At 37.1% G+C, this 22,860-nt stretch overlaps 1 protein-coding gene across 2 annotated transcripts in view; it reads left to right on the forward strand.

Annotated features, from left to right (window-relative positions):
• Nucleotides 1-22,860, forward strand: part of POU6F2 (POU class 6 homeobox 2) — a 312,255-nt gene that overhangs the window by 282,112 nt on the left and 7,283 nt on the right. For both annotated transcript variants that reach the window (XM_040084661.2, XM_058423089.1), the window contains exons 7-8: nt 5,828-6,034; nt 17,636-17,801. In XM_040084661.2, the coding sequence (XP_039940595.1) occupies nt 5,828-6,034; nt 17,636-17,801 (373 nt within the window). The remainder of the gene's footprint in view (nt 1-5,827; nt 6,035-17,635; nt 17,802-22,860) is intronic.

Below are 22,860 nucleotides of genomic sequence, written 5' to 3' on the forward strand. Positions count from 1 at the left end.
ACTTTTCCCATTTTTCTGTTTTCTTTTTATGTTGTTGTTCTTCTGTTGTTCAAAACTGATTTACTTTCAATATTAAAAAGTTGTAACATTGATCAAATTGAAGAGATTTTTATTTTGATGATACTACTAAAAATACTTAATATTTCCTCTTTATAGTTAAAGACATTTTTCAGATGAAATGTCACCATTTGCTTTATGTCAGTCCTGGCTGAGAGTAAAAACAAACTAGTGTAGTTGGTCTTTGATTTTACTTACACTTCAGAGAGGAAACAAAGGCAGCTGTTGAACCATCCATTTGGCTAGTTTGTAATATTCCTTTGGTTGTGCTGGGGAAAAAAAGAAGCAGGCACCATCCCTGTTTCTGATGAGAGGAGAAGGAGAAAACTTAATTAAAAAACAGTTGTATGTTTCATTTTAGAGTATCATGGTAACTTCACCTAATGTCAAGGCACAATGGATTTATTAGGAGCCACAGGGAAAGACTCACTACGGGGAAATCATCTATTAGTCTGTCACAGAGTTATGCAAAATCTGGTTTTGTATCTGCAGTGCTGCAATTATACATTTAGCCCCAGAAGTTATGAGCAATCACTCAGCTTCTGTCCATGGTTTCAGCCTGTGTGTTACAACAAAGTAAACTAGAAAGGCAATTAAATATGAAGGAAGGATAAGAATGGATTTTTTCGATGTTATTTTTCTTAAGAATTGTTTGTTCAAAGGATCAGGTTTTTAAGACATCATATGTTTCTATTTAATTTTTAAGAAGAAACCTTTACTGAGCAAGTCTGAAATCCATTTAAAGGTACAATACTGACTTAATTTCAGTTAATCAGTGTTAGGACATTACCCTGCCATTGGAGGTAATATTCAGAGAAATTATTGATATACTGAGGATTTGAGATTTTTCCCCTCCGTGGTCAGCTCCATTACTTGGAATTTTACCTTCACTTTAATTTCATGTTATTCTTTCATTGAAGATAAATTTGCAGTTTGCAGAACTATGTTGGCAAAGACCACTGGGCCCACACCTGGTATGAAGGCGTAGGTTGAGAAATTATCTTCATGTGCAAGCCAAGCCTTAAAATTTTATTGCGGAAGTCATCTTTGCAATGGTAGGTTCAGGTTGTAAGATCTGAGAGATTTGATGTTAGATATCTTGAAATCCTAGGGTGTTAAAATCACACTAATAGATTAATCAGTAGAAAATATTCAGATGCTGTTAAAAATCACGCCAAATTTCTTTTTAAGTTAGAAACAAACAACTGACTTTTTAAATTTAGTTAATATTGGGAAGAAGATAAATACTAAATTAATTTCTGTAAAAACTGTTCTCTAAGCGGCTTGATGCAATTGATGTATCTATTAATCCATGAACAAAAAGGAAAGAAACATACTGAGTATTTGAAGTGATAATCTGACTCCACCAAGGATTCTGGCAACACCCTGTCACTTGAAGAGGGCCAGAATTGCGGTCTATGATTACTAGAGGAGGACAAAACCCTGTCTCTATAAAAAAATTGAACTCTGAATTTACATTAAATATCTCAGTACAGTTTCCACCTGCACTGCGTTTTGTACCTATATGACAAACCTGTACCTCAGAAAGATACGACCTGATGAAATTTATTTTAATCAACAGTTCTATGCAGATTACTGTGCCTGACTCCCTTAGACAAGCATTGACAAGGGGATCCCTTGAATTAACCCTTGGGCTTTAAAAACTGTCTGATTGCTGGTTTGCATATTACATCTGTTTTGTAGCCCCTTTGTGAAAAGTACTTGCTTTCAGTTGTATGATTTATAAATGGAATTGTAAAAGACATGCTAAAAGCTCTCCAAAGTTTTAAAATTATATTTTTGTAGCATGAGAATTTTTGGGGATGTGGGGGTTTTTTTCTTCAAGAAAAATTTTGACAAGCAGGATTATTTACAAATTCAAGTCCAAGTACTGACAGAGTAAGAAGCCTATCCTGCTTTGTCTCAGAGAACACATAGCACTTTGGATGTCTCACTGTGGAAGTGTTCAAGGCCAGGTAGGATGGGGCTTTAAGCGACATGGTCTAGTGAAATGCATCCCTGCCCATGGCTGAGGAATTGAACTAGATGGTTTTTAAGAAGCCCTTTCCAACTCAAACCAATCTGTGTGACTCCGTAAGTATCCTGTGGGATGAGTCCCTATCACCATGTTACTCCTGAATCATCTTTGAATATAATCTGAAGTAGCAGCATTTCCAAGAAAGGAGCAATGCTTCCCGACTTGGGAAATCACTGGCAATTAAATAGTCTGTACTGTGGCACACTAGTGCCCCAAGCCTGTGGCATGGCCTTATTTTATTTCTTGACAAAATTCAAATGTATCAAAACCATAAATTGTCTTCAACTTTTACAATAATTTAAAATGACAGATTAGCAAGGCCCAGGGTGAAATTTCATACCAAGATTAGAAGGAAGAGTGATCTGGCTCACCATCACATCAGTCACACAAGGTTTAATGAAAGCATCCAGTTGCAGTACTTCTTATGTGTGAATCAGTGAGCAATTAGGATATTTAGGAGAGGGTACTTGGACAAGGGGGAAATTGAAAGGAGGAACTTGAATCTGATTTTAGTCATCTCAAAGCTGCATGCAATAATGAGTAGCCCTGCTGTTTAAGTAGAGACTAGTGGATATTTTTTTCTTAACCAGACAAGAATTTACTTTGGTAAAAAAGAAAATAAAATCTTCTGAAACCTCAGTAAGTTTCTGTTTCCCATTAAGATTTACCCTTGGGTTCTTGGATAACACCCCTGAGGATGTTTTCTCATTCACACTTCTGGAACACTTCTCCCATCTGTGTTTTTCCTGCTCCATTTCTGTCTGCGTGCATGTACAGCACTCCATGTACAGCATGGTGTGTGACACACATTAATACGTATAGATAGCCTTCTGCTTCTGACCTTACAAACTATCCACTTCAGCCTTGTCATTCTATGAAATGTCCATCTGTAGCCCAAGAAATGCATTTTAAATGTGAATGCAAACATTTCTATTACTGATAACACCAGCACGGCATTTTTTTCTTTGCTGGGATTAGGACCTTGATAGTTAAAGTTACATTGGAGTAATGACAGTCCAAGGCTGTGTCCTTTACAGACATGGCAAAGGAAGGGGAGGCCTTTGTCTCTGCTGATAAGATTAAGAAGGACTATTTCTTGTGTTTGGTGAGACTATATTAAAAGTGAACTAATATATTTGTTATCCATAAATATGTTAGGTCACAGAAACTGGAAGATATTTATGTGTTGCACTGCATTGCAGTTGTATTTCATTCATGCTGAAAGTCTGATTTTAGAAAACAATTTGAAATCTGATAATGATGTAAATAAATGCCTTTCTCCCCAGTGAACAGCCATCTTCTCATGTGAACAGGAAAGCTGTTGCCATTCAGCTAGGGACACCTTAAATAAAATAAAAGCATTGTGATCTGCAAAGAGAAACTCAGGAAATTTCAGCTTAGAAGGCTAACTCTTAATATGCTTCACCGTGTTCCCCTTTCATGCTCTGTAAAATGGGGGTTATAATCTTTATTGATCTGTCTACCTTTTAACAATGCATAAGAACTTAAATTGTATCTTTACAGTCTTTTGAAACAGACTTGATATATGCAGCTCGTACAATACTGCTTAGTAGCTGGGCTTGCCATTTTATCAGGGTCTCCCACAGGAGAGCTGTCCTGCTTTTCGTTGCAGTTCTCTGGTCTTCCCATTCTAAGGCCTTCTAACTGAGTAAGTTTGGTAAATTAATGATGACTTCAGCACCCACCGCATGTTACCTGAGCTGCCATAGCCAACATAGTGCACTCCTCTTGCTCCAGGAGTCAGTTTAGATTGTCACCCAGTACTTCATGGTTGAGCCTACCTAGAGGCACATCACTGGGTGTGACTGCTGAAGGAGCAGTCTCACACTGGGATCCTGTCACTCAGTGGAGTCATATCTTAGCCTAATAATGGGAGAGAGTGATGAGAGCCACCTGTTCCTCCAGCTAAGCCTGAATTACTTGGATATCTTTGCATCGTGCTTTTTAAAGAATTGATTTTTGGGGGGTTATTGTATGTCACTTCTGGGGAGGTCTTCACATATCTCTATTACTTTTCACCACGCCTTTTACGCATGGATTCATTTAATATCTGTAGCAAGAGACTCAGTGTTCTGCTTCTGCACTCACACAAAGCAACTTAGTGGTCTGCCCAAAAAGCTAACTGATGTCTTCACTAAACAGTTATTTTAGAGCTAATTTTGCCCTGTATTGGATGGGTTCCATTGATATAATATAAATTAATTGTCGAAATCAAAAGCCATATTATACATTTCATTTAATGTATATGTTTGGGGAACAAACTTGCTTTTGAGTTTCATTAGGAACACTTCAGCCTGTTTTCATGAGGAAACTACTCTGTGTCTAGTGCCATGCATACTTCTCTTTTGTTCCATTCATCTCTCCATACCTACTTAATGGCTTTGAATCAGCTGATTAATTTCTATAAAATTTGTCAGAAACAAGGAGATCTAAAAAAATGACTAAGCTTCCAAATGGAATGACCACCAGTAGACAGACTGTAGAAAACTACCATGTTTCTGTCTCCACTGAGGAAAAAGAGGGAAAACACAGTCATAATCCACTCTCCTTCTCAGCAGCCCAGCAGGTCAATATGTGGTTAGGAGTACAAAGGACAAGTGGGGTCATACTAGTGGGAGTCAAAATGGACAACGCAGTGGGGTGAATGCTGAGGCTAAAGAGGAAGAAGCAAGGTTTCTGGAAAGGGCAGACTGGGAGTCTTATAATGGGGCAGATGTTTTCAGGGAGGTTATGATAAAGAGAGAGGAGAAGGTGAAGGAAATAGAGACGTGCTATGCTTTTCTTTATTTTACTTTTTCCTGTTGCAACAATTCTTTGTCTCCAGCTTCTTATGTTGCTGTTTGAAAAAAAAAGAAAACGTTTGGGTTTAGGCCCAAGTTTCATCATAAGTTTATTCTAGATTCTCTAATACTTGTAAAAAGAATCTTGCAACAGCATAACTTTCTCTAGCCTAGCAGCTTATTGACTGACAAGCTTTCTTTCCACATCTTTTTGACATCTCATTCTAATATTAGTTTTACAGGCACATTCACATTTTAGGAAATCACTGTATTCTCAAGTCTGACATGTCACAAGTGTCTCTTTCTGCAACTGCTTGCCCCAGAAATGTTATCTAATATATTTTATCTGACATCAACCATCCTGTTGAGTTGTACTTCATAGTTGTCATCCAAAATCAGCTGCATTTTTATGAATGTATCTTAATAATGTATGCCCTGAAAGGTACCATTATCCTTTTGTATCTTCCTGATGTCACATGGGAGTAATAGGTGGTCATCTAGAGTATGAGAAAATCAAGTAAAATTACATAAGCCCCATTAGTAACATTATATGGATGATGTAGAAACCAAGACAAAAATACTGATACTTTTACCTATTTTACTCTGTGTTTAAATGAATAGTGGAAACAAACCACGATCCAGGGCCCACAGTGTGGCCCAGCATTTGTTTCATACACTCTTAAGCCGCAGCAGATCTTCTGCAGATGACAGTGGACAGTGGTAAATTATACAGGTGATATGTGACATAACAAATTAATTGAAAAGTCCGCATCCCCCTAGTAAAGGAATGACTGTTTCCCCGCCTCAGTCTGTCTTACCAAGCTCTCTGTACTTTTATTACCTAAGTTTGATTCAACATGCAGAATATTAGGAATTACATGTGGCAAGTATATGTGGCATGCATGCATTCTCCCTATGTTGTTTCTTCCAGATTATTGGAACAATCCCACTGATGCCTAATCCAGTCCCGTCCAGCCAGGCTGCAGGTGGAGCTCAGGGACTTCAGGTGCAGCCGATAACTCCACAGTTATTGACCAATGCCCAGGGTCAGATCATCGCCACTGTCATCGGCAACCAGATACTCCCAGTGATCAATACCCAGGGAATAACACTATCGCCGCTCAAACCAGGCCAGCAGGTAAATTGTCTGTAGCCTGAATCATTATCGAAACAGACACACAGAAATTTTCTGCTCCTCATGGACACTCTCATGGCCTCTCTAAAAAACCCCATTCCTTTACCATTTTTAGTAACAAAAATTGATTCTGTCCTGCATAGTGTATTACTGCATAATATATATGTAGTAATTAATAATGTCATATTATATATATTTTTAATGCATTCAAGGATAATTCTTTTTTTTTTTTCTTTTTTTCTTTTTCTTTTTCTTTTTTCTTTTCAACGTCAGTGTAGGACCAACTGAGATGTTTTCACCAGTGAAAATGTGAGAGGAATATGAGCCAGAGGGGACCTATCTGGCCTATAAAGTTCAGTTCCTTAGTCAGTGGTCACCTAGTAGAACGGGGCTTGAAATTATTTGGGACATACAGGGAAAACAAGGAAAAATATAAAACATTATTAGATTTTCTCCCTGGAAAATCAGATAGTATTGTGTATAATTGCATAGACAGAAACTATTCTGTGGAAATTATTATTCAGTGTAAGGTTGCAGGTAGTTGACAGACTTAAGGATGGATCCAATGACCACACTGAGGTCCAAAACCACTTCCGTAGCTCTGCTTATAGCACTTCAGTCAAATCCATTAGATTTGCTTACATCTGTAGAGCAAAGAATTGTAGTCCCACATCTTTTCTCTGAAAGAGGGGAAATTGAGGACAGAAAATACATCAAATGTGATTACCGAAAACTTACTTACAAATATGTCCCTCACTTAAATATTCAGCTTAGCATTCCTGCTCCTGGTATTGCTTGTTTGCCATTTCTGCTGACACCTTCAGGCACAGGGAGCAGCTTCTTGTATGCTGCTGAGTATTGCAGGCCACCTGAACTCCAAACTGATGATTTTTATATATATATTTTTATATATATATATATATATATATATATAAAATTTTTTTTTTTTTTTCAAATTTAGAAGTAGAGAACCAATGGGTTTCTAACATCACTTTTTTGTTTGTTCTGAAAACATTTCACATCCCATTGGTTACCTGCTTTTTTCCCATCCTATCCTCTGTAATGTCTAGCATGGGCATTTTCCAAAGTATTTGTCATCTATCTATTTTCTTTAATGGGAGTGTACTTGCACTACTGGCAAATGCTTTTGAAATGGTTGCATATGCACAGTTTCAAAGCTGAATGAATCTGAGGGCAGGCTCCATGTTCTCCACCACAGGAAAGCCTGACAACGACATATGAAACTCAGCAGTTCACATTTGGTTTTCTGGGGGTGTGTGGGATGGGGTTTTTTTTTGAGCCAGTCCCCTGAAGGGATTAGATATTTTCCTTCATTATGGGGGAAGCACTCAAAAGTCATAGCAATCCTGAGATCCCATTTGAAACTCATGAAATTTAGACTTAAATAGGAAGATAAAGGACCTGTATTATTGCCTGAGACATTCTCACAGGCAGAGCAATTCACCTTCTGAGTCCCACATCAGAGCAACCTCTTCCAGGCAATGTCTGCCAGTAGTGTCAGTGGGCAGAGAGGACACAGAGGTGTAACATTTTCTGCACAGCTCGTGGCACTGGGCTTACATAAAGGGACAAATTCTGAAAGCTGCAGCTTGCTGAATGAGCAGGAGTGCAAGGTAGAAAGCATTGTTTAGTCACATCATGCTGTACTGTACTTGTTCACCCAACCTGTGTGCTCGTGTGCAGGGATCAGCTGGCAGAAATATCAGTCTGCAGAGAACTGGGTATGTCCAAGAGCCAAAGATGCTCCCCATTAAGCTGGTCTGCCCAGCAGCACTATGGAGGTTTAAAACATTATTTTGCCAATGCTATTTTCACAGGGTTCAGCCTCTGCCTCTTTCTTTCATGGAGTCCTGAGGTCCCAGGGGTTGCAAGAAGGGCCACCAACAACAGTCTCCTTGCCCTGAATCAGACTTTCTTGAAGTTTAATCAAGACAGTATTTTTAATCAGGGAGGGTAAAAAATATAGTGCAAATACTATATTAAAAGATAGTACAGGTTATCATTTTTATAGGTACCACAGAAAATTATTTATATGTATTTGTGCTCCCTCTACTGGCTCTTCTGGTTTTACTGAAAGAAGTCAGAGAAAATTTTTCCATGAATTTCAGTGGGAGCACAAAAGATGTATGAGAGCTAGATCCCTCATAGGAAAAATGCTGATGGACAGTGAAAAAAAATTGAGCTGGTACTGTTGTATCATTTGGAAAGTGAATAGATTTGCTCAAAGTTTAAGGAGATCCTGGATTTTTTTTATTGTCTGGGTAGAATCTAAAACTTACTGTAGTATTTGGCTAATGATGCCATATTAAATCATAAGGTTTAAAATATCATTTTCAAAAGAACTGAGTGAGTGCTTCAAATCAGAGGGCTCAGCAGGGATTCAAAATGTTTTTGAAAATGGTGTCACAGCATTTGGTGTCTTCTAACTTGAAAGAAGCTTCAGCAGGTGGAAAGATTACAACACAAGTTTGGGGAAAGTTTTAAGCATGTCTTGAAGAAATAAATGCAAGAAATAAATAATGTAATAAAAATGTTCCAGTTACAGATAATCCCAGTTTAACTTTCAACTTGTCACTTCCATGGAAACTAAATACTGCAGGAGAAAAAGAGCAATGATAGTGAGCTGCTGCTTGTTAGCTGAATCACAATAACTGAACCTTTGTAAACTGTTCCAGTTGCTAAGTAATGCATGCTAGTGCTTACTTTTCCCCTGATGACAGAAGACTTAAATGCCTCAGATATTGTTGTTAGTCAGCTTTACTTAGGTAAACTACATATGTTATTTATTCATACAACTTTTTCAGATTTGACAGATTAAAACCTCAATGTCTCCTAATGGAAATTAGTTCATAGAATACTTACGTGCAGTGTAAGGCAGCATTTCTTTTTCTGCACTGTAAATAGGTTGCTTTTCAATGTACAAAAGCAAGTCTGATGTAGTCCTGTTCTTCCTGTATTTAAGTATAAATAGATAGTTTTTATTTGTGTTCTTTAAGCTACTCACAGTAGAGATTGTTCCTCTTCAAATTACACCAAGTAGATAAAACTTGAGGTATTTTACTATTTTCCAAGATTTTGCTAATATGAGGAGCATCTGTGCATATACCAAGAATTCTCCTGGAAATTGTAATGACTTTCTAAACAGGCAGCTGTTTGCACTCCTTTTTTATTCTCTATCCTTTTTAATCTCTGTTCATAAACAAGTTTTTCTTTGCCTTTAATAATTTTTGCTGTTCATCTCCCAGCCAATTCCACACTAATCTCTTCAAGATTTTTTGATCAGAACTGAATGCCATGGTCATAGGGGGGATGCATCCCTGTTTTACAAAACATTATATTATTTTCAGCATTAGTTTCTTCCATTATCTCAATATGCCTAACATCCTGCTTTTTTCTACCTCTGTTCATGGAACAGTTTTACTTAATAAGCAGACGTATCCACCATAATATATCTTTGCTTACCTGATTATTATCATATGTGTCACTAAAATGGTTCCTTTCAATGTGACTCACTTTTCACTGATCCACTACCTGTCAAAATGAGCCCTGGGCATGCTTTAAACAGTATTTGTAAGTTTTTCATGGTATTCTATACTAATTGAAGAAATTCATGTGTACTTCCTGCAGATTCCACTTTAACATTATTCACCATATTTCCTTGATGGTTGCTAAAATAATTCAAAAATTTGGTATAAAACCTTTGTTCTCACTTGTAGTCTACTTTCTTGAAAAAGAAATAATAAAATCATTCTCTAATTTTATGTTTCTTGCTTTATAAGCTCTTTGTGTCCCATAATAGAAGACCACCTTGTAACTTTAACTTCTGCACTTCCTTCATGCCTCTCAAGAGGAATTTTGTCAAAATGTAGGTTGCATGGCTAAAGGCACATTGTTTTTGGGAACAGATGAATTTGTTGTAAAACTTGTTTGCATTGTTATTTATTATCACATTTAAAAATTTTGTTTCAAGGTGTTCTTTCATATACTTTCATACTAGCAACACAACTGTAAGACCAGCACAGCTGAACTTGAACCATGAACTGCAACCTTATAAAACTTAGGAGAGTATTCCCCTTGCTTAACTTAATTATAGAGTTAGGTATCTGGTGTGAACTAGTTAACTGTATTTCCTGTATAGACACAGACAAGGAGACGTATGCATGTCCAGTAGAAAACTCAAGATGTCAAAACAGAAAAAATTTTGGATAGGTTGAATCTCTAATAGGTATCTTAACGTATCATTGTTTTCATTGACGTGAGAGAGGGCTAGGGTAGTTATTTTAGGATTTTTAATTAATTCTAGGGTGAGCGAAATTGACTGAGAAGAATCCAGCTGCCAATGATCACTGGGGTTCAAACACATTCTTGTTTATTAATTTCCTAAACAGCTTTCCTAATAATTGGTGTTTCCATAACTATTTCCTTGCTCATAGAGAAGCAACCTCTGGACATTCTATTGTCCTTTGGTGTACCACATAAAGCACGTTCCCACCTCACTTTTGCTTGGCTCTTTCTTTCTCCATACTAGATTAATTAAATCAGGACTGTAGTCTTAGTTGTCTTCAGTCTTGTTTTATCTACAATGCCTGACAGAATTTTTCATAGTTCATCGTGTCTTAGAGCACAACCAGCTTTGGGCTTCTGCCAATTCTAACACAGTAAAATGAGCTACTAGGCAGCATTTTCCTACATTTTCAATTCCCCATCTTTGTTGTCATTGGCTATCATGCTCCAGATTAACTGTTGAAAAGACAGAGATGCTTCTCAGATGGGTCTGTGGTGATTTTTGTACATCTGCTTGCCAAATTTCACGTTAGATGTTCTCTTTCTGCAGCCTCAACCTGACACAAACAACCTACCATCTTGTTATCACAACTCAATGCAGTCCGTTGTTATTCTCTCCCATTAAAATCTTACCAGCTCTCAATCATTTCCTCTCTGCAATGCTCCTATAGCTTTGATGCTGTCTTGTTTTATGAGAAATGCACTCTTCTTTCTCTGTTTCAATATAGTCACTAAACTGTGTTGTCTCAATCCGACTTGGCTTTTCTTTTGCTTTTTATATGACTTTCAGTGATGAGGGTGGCAATTTTTCTCACTTCTTTCTCTTTTCCTTTACCATCATCATTACATAATTCTATTTCATCTATGGATAGATTACTAGAATTTTGAAAGTTAAGACTACTAGACTATTTACTACTACAAGGGGCTATATCAGACTTTCCATGCTACAGCATGACACTTGACTTGTAACTTCCATCTTTTCCTGACCAGTTTCTTTGTGGCGTCAACACTTGTAAGAGAAGGATATCTCAAAAACAATTGACATAGCTTCACCAAACCATTGGGAATAGGAAAATGTCACTACATTAACTGTCATTCTAAGCAGCTGAGGCACAGAAAGCATAAAATGCTGTTCACTGTAGGAATGTGAGGGTTCCTTTTGAATTATGCACTTACACATTTAAAACTGTTACTATAATACTATTGTAATATTTACATTATCAATTAACATTATTAAGTGATAAATAATTTACAATTAGTGATTCATGTTATAGTCAAAATTATTGTTGTTATATTGACATTATATCCTTCCTGATAGGGGTAAAAAAATTACTTACGCACCTGATTTGCATGTAAAATTAAATCCTCTACAGAAGTCCAGCTATATTCCCAACCTCATTCAGCAAGTTGAAATACCTTCAATAACAGTGTGCTTTGAAAATGTTGTGATTCAATAGAAAGGCTTTGAAAGAACTTCAGCAGATGCTGTCAAAGTCCTGCCCCCAGTTACATTCACAGCACAGTCTTCATTTTTGGGTGGAATATGTACACAGCCAGTGTGAACCTAAGGACCTTTTCTATATTAATTTCCAAATGTAGCTATTCTGTCAGTCTAAGCAGTGAGTACCTATTATACTGTATGTATTATACTCTATTGTGCTCTACTGGGAGAGAGAAAACTTATTAGGTATCAAATACCTTTCATATTCAGATTCGTATATGCAATTACTTGAATTTATTTGAGTAACCTAAATTAGGGTGATGGGGTACAGTATTTGTGAAATACACTGTCACAGTTGACTGTAAAAGGGATTTGGCATGAAGGATGGGGATATGTGTATTAACTCGTTCTTTCCAGTTGCTAGAAGATTTAAGGAATTATCCTTGAAGCCCATGCCTGCTCATGCAGTATGAATAGGTTTAAAAACAGACTTCATCTCCCATGGTGCTCTTGAATCATGCAGTGTCCTCAGCATGCCATTACTTTTTCTCAAAATCAAATGTATTTTAGGAAACATTTTAGGAAATGTATATACAGAGCAGAGGACTCCATTTGCAAGAAAAATAGAAGCATGAAACACTTAAACTACTACTACTACTGTAAGGAATTATTATGGATTTTCAAAGTGTTTGGGAATGTCTTTTTATATCAAGATATTTCTTTTTCAGACCTTCCATGGACTTTAGTCTTTACAAGAGCTAATGTCCATATTTCCCAGGATGAATTAGCTGACATGAGAAAAAATTGAAAATCTTTATTTATAACATAAAGGACATTGGTTAAGATGTATTTCTTGCTCTTTGTACCTCTCCTCTTAGTTTCATCTCTTCTGCCCTTTTTGTTACACTTGTCTTTTTCACCTCTGTCCTCTCTAATTTGTTGTGTTTCCTCATCTCTTGGATTTCCTTTTCACTGAATCATAGAAAAATAGGACTGGAAAGGACCTGAAGAGGTCATGTAGTCTGTCTCCTCCCCCTAGGAAGGATCAGCTGTCCCTATATCATTCTTGACAGATGTTTGTCTAGCTTGTTCTTAAAAACCTTCAGTGATGGAAGTTTCCTGATATCCCTAGGCAACCTAGGCCCCTCTCCTTAACATTCAAAAGGTCATCCTGATGCTTGCTCCTAGCTTCTCTTACCACAATTTAAGCTCATTATTTTCTTATCCTTTCCATTAAGTCCATATTTTGCCCTTCCTGTTTGTCCAGACTCTCTGTAAAACCAAGTAGCAGCTCTGATACGGGGCAATATTCTGTCAAAAATTTTCTAGATTTCCATTTAATTTTTTTCTCTTTCCTTATTTTTTGCTAAATGCCTTGTTACCCTATCACTTATATGCAGCTTTCTGGATGCAGAAAGCAACATCCCTGATCTCATAAGACCTTTAGCACAGTACTCCAGTCAATCATCCCAGGCATAGGAATACCCTACATACATAATTTAAGAACAAAATTCAGTCTTACAGGCCTAATTAATTTTTGCCTCTGTATCTATCAGTCAATACTACCTTCACTGTTGACAGCAACATGTAAAGCTTATATAAAAGAAATACAAATAAGGCCCTTTGCAGTTTTCAGTTTATTCTTATAAGGTATTATGATGCACTTTTCACTTATTGTATTCACTTCATCCCTCTAGCTGTAGTGTGCACACACATATTCCTGCCAGATACTGATCACTGTTGCATACAGTCATCACTCTGGCATGTCTACTATATCTACCTACACAGAAGGGCACTTACAGCAACAGTTGCTGTAATTTCTGTGTCTCCTTCTGTCTTCGGATGGAAAATGCACAACAGTCATAAATATAATTCATATCAAATATACGTGTCCAAAATTGGGAAAAGTCAGCTATTGCAAGTTCACATTGAATCTGTCATATAGAATCTAATTCATAATCTAATCATTTCCTCTCCTTAAGGCTATTTCTGGAGTGGAAATTATAGTGGATGAAAAGAGAGAGTATTTTAATGCTATTTCATGCCATAGATAACTATCATTGCTTTTTAAGCAGGACATTTACAGCTTAACCATCATGTCTGTGAAGCAGAGGGTGTGCTGGAAATTATGTAGGGAGTTAAAGATGGAATCCTCCCTCAGTCTTTGGTCAGGTCTTAAGGTGACTCTTCAGCCTCTTTAACCCATTGCTTGCTTCTTCCTCACAAGCAGACAGTTAAAAACCAATCTGTAAATATCCTCAATATATAGCTGTTACTGTGGATCCAAACTTCACTGGCCACATTCCTTTATGCCCAGCTAAATTTTGATAATTTCTTATATTTGTTTAAATATTTACGGACCTTAAACAAGAAAATTGCCAAGCTTCTGGGTATTCCAGTTACTTGAAAATTATATGCATAGTACAAAACAGGTGCAGAGACTCAACCACTTTTTAGACTCAACCATCATATTATGCATGTGTTACATAGTGACTGACTGTGTGCATGCCTTGCATGCAGAGCTGAAAAACGCAGAGTGCCCTCTCATTCTAGAGCTTCCTGGAGGCTTCAGTTTTATTGTGCATATGCTCAGTAGTTCAACAGTTCAGTGACTGTATGTTGTAACATAGCTGGAAATACTGATGGGAGATGGAGTAGAATCATAAAAAAATTATGGGTGGAAGGTCAAGGTTCAAGAGATTATTCTATTCAACCTGTTATTCTCAGGTGGAGTAGTTATTCCAGTGTTAAGCTAACTTGGTCCTAACCACTATCATGTAAACCCAGATCCCACCAGTAATCTATGCCAATGTTTCACTGCTACATTTGGTAGCTTTTTCCAAAATCTATTTTGAACCTTCTAGATAACTGGGCTGCATTCTCCTCATTTTAAAATGTAAGACAGAATAATTATCTCCTATTTTCATTAGCCATGCCTGTATTCAAAGCAGGCATCATATCCCGCTTGGTCTTCCCTCCTTTAGATGAAACATGACCAGTTCATTACAAGTGTCTTCATAAGTCTCAGTTAACTCTCAGGCTTTCAGCCATTCTAATTATTTAACTCTAGTTGGTCCAGAATTTAATAAAGTCTGGCACTTAGCTGTGAACATGGAATCACCCTCTGCAGAGGTCTTTCCAGGGCTCAGTAGAAAAGAAGATGCACTTCACATGTACTGCAGACATCACTCCCACTCACATGGCTTGGTACGGGAACTGCCTTTCCTTCACTTTTGCAATACCACAGTGTTTGCAGCCAGAATGTTCATAACATAGAAACATTTTGACTCCTAGTCCTGTAATCCAGCCTGTCAGAATTTCCTCCCAGCATGTCATCAGCATGTAGATTTAGTAAAGATATTCTCTGCTCCATCATCCAGGTCATTAACAAAATATTGAGTAGTGCAGAATGAGGACAAACTTCTGTGAAGCACCATGCATGCAATTCTGTTTCCACAGATACCTCATCCTCAGTTTTGCTTTCCAAATACTTCGGCATTCATTCTGCATCAATTTCACCTAAACTATGCTTCCTCAGGTTATAAAGGATGTCACATGAGGGAATGTCAAGACACTTGTAAAGACAAACCACTTACTGCTTTTTCCCTGTCCACAAGGCAAATTACCCTGTCTTAGAGAGAGATCAGATTGGTTTAACACAGTTTGTTTCTAACAATCCATGTTGTCTGATGCTACCTTGTTTTCTTGTGGGTGCTTACAAATTGTTTGATTATTTTCTTCAATAATTTTCCATGGTTGAAGTTCAATTGACTGGAATGTAATTTTGAAGATCTTTCTCTTTAAAGATAGCTGCTGCATTTGTTCCTCCATCCTCACAGATAAGTACTAACATCTTAGACTGTTCCACATAGTGTAAAAGCACCTAACTCATCTAAATACAGTATTTATCTTCCCTTGCCTGGGCTGAAATTTTTAGTTTTGCCAGAGATTCCCTCAGACAACAGACCCAGACCCCAGACACCTGCCTGTTCCATAAAGCTGTAGTCTGGATGTTATGTGGATATAATGCATGGGCAGGTATGTATGAGCACTTATGCAGTGTTCAGAAGAGGCCAGCCCTTACAGTGGGATGTTTCCCTAAGAGAAGATATTATAGAAGTAGGCATTCTGGGTTGGGAATTCTCTGTAGATGAAATCCAGCCTCTAGAGAATTTTTTTAAAGATGCTCACTCCTTGTCAGAGTCTGAAAACTGGAAGTCTTTTAATCAGCTTCTCAACTGTTATCCCCTTGATAAAGTGCCATTTATATTTTTTAAATGAACTTGATTTAAAAAAAATCCTAGATATAAAAAATGCTTTTTTTATTAACTCACAAGGAGGTCAGAATATACTAAAACTGGCCAGATAAATAATTATTATTAAAGGTTAAATCAAAGTTTCTTCCTTCATTTTCTGTTATATTATTCCATGTAGAAGGTAGAAAAAGAAGCTGAATTTTTTTCCATTCTTAACCATCTTTAACAAGAATATTGTAATTAAAATAGTTCATATATATTCCACAGAAAGTGTGAATCTTGAATGTGAACAGATACCTTTATATACAGTTTTATACAATTTGTTGTCTACTTAGCATCAGACATTTCTATGTGTGCTAGGAGGATAATACCTATAATTTGTGTTACTTGTGAATGTAGCTCCTTTTCTAAAGTCATTTTTTCAGTTAGATATCAAAAGAGAAAACCTCATACTCCTTAGCATTCAAGAAATAGATTTTAATTACTGACATCAAGCAAAGCCAAACAGGCCTTTGCCTTTTCCCTTGCAGATAACATGCAGATAACAGCTGCAGTGAAGTGAAGCCCTTTTAGAATATTTTTACGATCTTTTTTTGATCAATATCAAGAATCAACATAAAATAAAGGTATAATAAGCAACAGTCACCAGAGTGTATCAGACCTGTATTACTGTATTCTTATGCTCTGAAAAGACTGTACTGCAGTACCAGAATCCAATTCAAAACTGCCTTGTGTGCCTTCATTCCTTGCAGAGACTGCCCTTTGAATTTTCTGAGAGTTTTTTGTGAAAATCAGTAGCAGAGAATGTTCTTAGATTTCAACCCTACAAGATAGCATATAATAGGCCTGATGGATTTACGGTTCTTTCCATTCCCCTAGTAAACAAAGACTACATTCTTGTAATGTTTGTTAAAAAGCAACAACAACAAACAAACAAACAAGACTATTCATGTGTCACTGTATCATTTGCACCTACCATACTCCCTAGACTTTTTTGGTATGTCTTACTGGATACAATCTTGATGTGAATGGGGCTCAGAAGTTTCCGTGTGTGTTTTAGTCAAAGACAACTTATCCATTTCCACGATTTTTGTTTGTTTGCCAGGTCTGATGTCATAAAACAAATCATTGATTCCTGTAGGAAAGGGATTTTGGCTTGGTTTCTGTCCTCTTCCCCATTCCTACTCTTCTTGGCCCTGGTCCTGCAGTATGAAAGGACCTCTGTGAAACAATCCTGATTTCTATGAAAATCCATGTAGGGAATAGAAATCTGGTTTCATGAGCCAGAAAACAGGTAAGGATATGCATTTAATAAATCATAATCCTGCTGTAATTGTCATAGGTCTCTTACCACTCATTTCAAAAAAAGCATTTGCTTTCTAATTAGATTAAGTATCCAGTTAAACTGAGTAAAACTGGAAAAACAATATCTGAAACAGCTCAGATTGCTCTTGCTCTAACACTGTCACCTGAACAAAGCCCATGGTGTTTAATGCTCCTATGTGATTTGTTCCCCAGAAGTAGGTGGGTGAGATGGTTCATTGCAAGTTTCCTATTACTGCTTCACTTTCTAAATACCTATTTTTACGTTTTAACATATAGCTCCATCAGCCCTCCCAGACACAAGTGGGACAAGCAGCCTCACAATCCAATCTCCTGCATTTGGCTCACAGTCAAGCATCTATGTCTCAAAGCCCAGTGCGTCAGGCTTCCTCTTCTTCCTCCTCATCCTCCTCTTCAGCTTTGAGTGTTGGCCAGTTAGTCAGCAGTAAGTATTGCTCCCTGGCTCTCCTTAATTCTCCCTTCTGTTTGTTCTCTTAGCTGCTGAGTTTTTCAATCTGTTTTCCCTTTTTTTTTTTTTTTTTTTTTTTTTTTTTTTTTTTTTTTAAATATAGTAGATTGTATGTTGCTAAATAGCTGACTCTAATCAGTGAGAATTACTAAGTGCTATCATGGATGGGGCTTAAGGTAAACATGCCTTGAGAAATTTAATCAATGCTGGAAATGGTCATAAAAAATGGTAGCAGCCATTAACTGACTCATGAGGGCAATTGTTATAACTGAAATGTAGTTTATGTTTTTTGGAAGGTAAAAGCTTTTGAATCAGTCAATATAATGAATTACATTTCTCAGAATTTAGTGGGCAAACAGGTACTCCTACTTTTGGTTAAGCTTGTTTGTCTGCTTGGTTGATAGAGCAAACCATTTTACAAATCCTAATACTACACAAATCCAGAGTGAAAGAGTTTTCTTGCCAGAAAAAGCTTACAGAATTTAAACAAGAATGAACTGCAACATGTTGGGGAGAAGCACACTGCAGTGAAATAACTGAGTTCCAGTGTTAGGATTATAACAGCTGACCTGAACAGCACTTTCTTCCAGATCCCACAGTTCAGAGTCATTGCTATTACCTTATCAGTGTTATCTTGGTCTTTACATAGCAAAAACCACAGGCTGACAGTATACATAAGAAGCACTAACAGTTTTTTCACATCTGCAAAAATCTGAGTGCTTTGGATGACCTTGTTCTGTGATACTCCATGTACATATTCTAAGTAAACAAACACTGTAACTTACACCATATTGGTAATATAAAATATGTGACTAATAGGAGATTATGAAGGGCTTGGAGAAACTGTCATGCAAGAAAAGATGTGAAAAAATCTTGGTTAGATTATTTCAGAGATCATTTATGTGGGGAAATTACTAGTAGTGTTAGAGTGGTAAAATTATGCTGATATTACTCCCAGTGGGAATACTTTTGTTCTGGAATGAAAATATCTGCATATAGATACAGATATAATTATAGTGATATATACTATATATATATAGTATATATACTATACTGTTTTTTTCTCTGTCAGTAGCAAATTTTCTCATGTAGGCATGCTTGTAGGAGGAAGACAAATAAGGGGTTTTGCATTACAAATACATAAAATTTACCTCTAGTCCATGTGGGCAAATTGAGTAAATTAGCTTGTGCAGAGTAAGTTATTTTTTTAATAGCTAGTCTAGAATAGCTCCTCTTTTGGCATTCTTATTAAAAATAAATGTAACATGGAAGAAGCCCTTTTAAGTTTACAGGATAAATCTATCAAAAGTTAGGACATGCTTGAAAAATAGCTTTTTGTTCAACTGTATGCAATTCCTCTTAGAACATGTATTTCATTATAACAATGTATTGTTGTGATTAAAATCATGCAATCATGATTTTTTTTTCTTTCCTCATCCTTCTTTCTGTGCATTCCCAGTGTAATTGTCCTAGGGATGTATCAGAATTACTAACACAAGAGATGGGCTGTTGTCCTAGGGTTTACCTGACTCACTAATCTGTTCCCCAGTGTGCATAACATTCCTACATACAGTAGGAAGCTGTAGAGAAGTGAAGGATGGTCTCGCCTAAGACAATAGAGGACTGAGGAGCTGAAGCCTTCTGTCTGCTATGCAATTCCAGTGCAAGGCAGGCAAATCACTTAAAAGAAATTTTTCACAAGTGCTCCCTCAATATCCAGCTTGAGACTCTGGACTTTCATTTACAGAAGAACCCGGTACTCACAGCTGCAATTTTAAGTGCACTTTCATTGTGGAACTGTATCAAGAACCATTTAAAGACAGTCTAAAAACTCATTTCCTACTTGACCTAGACTGGGTACCCAAAAATGCTTCTTCCCTTAATAATCTGTCCACTTCTCTGTGAATGAGAAGGGGAAGACCCTCATCTTGTAGAAACACAAGAAAATAAATTAAGATTTTAAAGAAACCAGAAGAGCTCAAGAGATGTCTTTAGTGAAGAGCTTTAATAGAGGTCTGGGGCCACACACTGAACAAGTAAAAGGGCAATACATCAATCAGTTCATCTGTAATGAAGGACAGTTCATCCTATGCACTGAATGAGACACATGAAAAAGAACTGATAATCGAGGGCTCAAAGACTGTGGTACACTCTCTGTGGGTTGCTGTAACTCCAGCGTTTTGTAGCTTCTGAGTGTTAATTTGTGCATCTCTAAGGACATTCTTTTAGCTTCATTATATGCACAGATAAATTTCAAGGTTGTTCAAAAGCAGAATTGTAACATCATTCATATGTGAGATTATGTTTGTAGTTGGAAATAGGAGAGGTGTTGACTGGATGGAAAAGCTGATAGTTCAGTTATTATGCTGTTGGTTCTGCTCTAAAATAAGCATGCTGTGCTTATGGATTTGGCTGAGAGTAGAGGAGTATGAGGCACAGGAATATCAATCTGTGCACAACTGGGAGATACATTAATGAACATAGACCTTTTATTTGATCCTCTCAGGCTTGACTCCATCCACTACTTGTCTTGTTCTAGTCCCATTAATTCTTCACACTGTTCTCCACACAATCCGCTCTCCCTTTGCCTCCATCTTTTTGTTCCTCTAGTTTTCTCCCTGCAGTCCTTTCCTCACAGCCCATAATTACCCAACTTCTCTTCCCATTTCAGTTCCCACTCAGTCACTGTCTCCAGACCATATCTGTACCCTTTTACCAGCCTTTTTATTAGGGAGTTTCTGTCCTCCTTTATATTGTTTTATCACTAGTGCCACCTCTTTTTCCTTTTTTTTCTTTTCCCTTTCACAGTAGGTGGTACTACTCTGCACAGTCAGGCCCTCTCTCTCTCCACTCCAAACTCTAATCCCTGCTCTTTAACAATCTTTTTCTTTAGAATCAAGGTTAATTTTTGTCCCCTCTGCATCCAAATCCTGCTGATGCCACTCCCATGCTTCCCAACAGCCATCAGAGGAGTGTGAAAAGTGATCACAAAGAAAAGTGTCAAGTCAGTCTTCCTACCTATACTGTGGTCCCTATCAAAAAGAACTACAGGCATAGGAAACTTTTCATACAGTCAGACTGATAAAGTTGCACTTGAAAGTTAACTGATTGGAATTCAGATCTCAAGAACATTCAAAAATAAAAAAAAAAAAAAAGTCATTGATAGGGATCTCCTGAAAAAAAATCCACATTAAACATAAATAAAAAACTTGTGGAGCTGTTTTGATTTTGTGCTTCCAGCTTCATCCAATCTCTGCTACTCAAGACTACCAGAATGAATAGCATGAGGGGCAGATCAACTCACTTCTGCCATTTACATAGTAACCTTACAGAGATAGAAGCAAACCAGCTATCTCAATTATACCTAAAGGCTGTCCAGTATACTCCCAAGTGCATGTAGCCACCACAATCTGGAGCTTACTCTGCATGCCTAAGCCCGCTTGAGCTGCCATATCAGGGACGGTGCTGCAGGGCACAAGAAAGCTACCAACCGTCCTCTAGTAATGCAGAAAGAGCCTACAAGAAAGAGGAAAATATGGTCAGTTTGATAAGGAAAGATCAAACCACCTGTGTAATGAAACATGAAAAAGTAGATGGAATCCTTTATAGCTTCTCCTTCGCAGGGATAAACCAGTGATACTGTTTGGACAAATAGTATTAAATGACCTTCATGAGTTTGAAAATTGTTTCATGTAGTTGAAAAGCCACTTGCACAAAATGTGGCTGCACATGAGGATGTAGACAGAAAGTCATCCTTGTTTCACTTCTTTACAGAATCTGTTCAGTTCCTAGATGCAGATCCCTGAAAGGCAGGAAAACTTCTTTGTCAAGCCTGTGGCCTTCTTAGCATCCCAGCTCCCACACTGGCTGCAGAGCTTTGTATGAAATGTCTGCAATTGAAATCCAGTGTCTGAAAGTCCATTTAAAGTCTTTTAGTGGGATGAGATGGGCAATGGGTCAGTGTTTTTGAGAGAAGTCCTTAGGCATGAGGGCAGCAAGAAACAACTTGTGGCCTCTGAAACTATCTTGCATTTCTTTATTCCTCCTGAGGTGGGAATATCGTTTCCTTTTCCTAATTCCTTACAAAACTGTAGTCCAGACCTCTAGCAGAGGTCCTGGAGCTAAGTAAATTAATGTAAAACTAGTCACATTTAGCCACCCCTTCAGTTAATCAAATTGCATAGAGCATCCTAACTTCAGGAAATAATTATCTGGGGGAAGATTCTGCGCACTGACTGCAAAGAGAGTAACTCTTTAACAAGACATTTCTTCACATCAGAAAAATTATTAAAGTACAATGTGGAAGTCATAAGAACTCTGTCAACTGTAGTGTTCCATGTTCCTTGGGTTTATTACTTTCAGTTTTCATTCTAGTAATATTTTCTGTATGATTTTGCTTTTTTTTCTTTAACATGTTTCTTAATTTCAAAAAAGTTTCCTTACTTTTTGTTTTTAATTTCTCCTTCTTTTATTTCATTTTTTTTCCCTTTATGTTGTTATCTTCTTTACATCTTTTCCCTTTTCTCTCATCATCACCCTTTCATCCCTAACCAGCAACAAGTGCTAATAATTTTGGAAACAAAATGTAACAGTTATTTCCAAATAAAAAATATTTTAAAATAAGTTCTGTCTAAGCAAGGACTGCATGATTCATCTCTACTCTTCCTGTTCCTTCTGTATGATTTCTTTATATTGTATAATCCTATTTGTATTCTCTTTTGTCTTCTTTGTTTTCTCTTCATCCAATTCTGCATCTTTATTCCTCCCTTTTTTCCATTTCATTTTCCTCTTCTGAAATGCATCCCTCTGTTCATTTCTCTAACTTTTCCACCATATGTTTTCTTTGTGGAAATCACTGGTTTCCCCTCATGCTCTGAGACTTGTGTCTCCAGGAAGTTTTCTTCCTCCCAAATTATTTTTACTGTCATCGGTTACTATGAAATTAAAATGCCTCCCATAATTTTTTTTTTTTTTTTTCCCTGAGCTCCACTCCATTTTCCATTATCAGTGTTTTGTTCTGCCTTTCTTATCCAGT

This window comes from Hirundo rustica, chromosome 1 (genome assembly GCF_015227805.2).
Source record: "Hirundo rustica isolate bHirRus1 chromosome 1, bHirRus1.pri.v3, whole genome shotgun sequence".
Taxonomy (NCBI): Eukaryota; Metazoa; Chordata; class Aves; order Passeriformes; family Hirundinidae; genus Hirundo; species Hirundo rustica.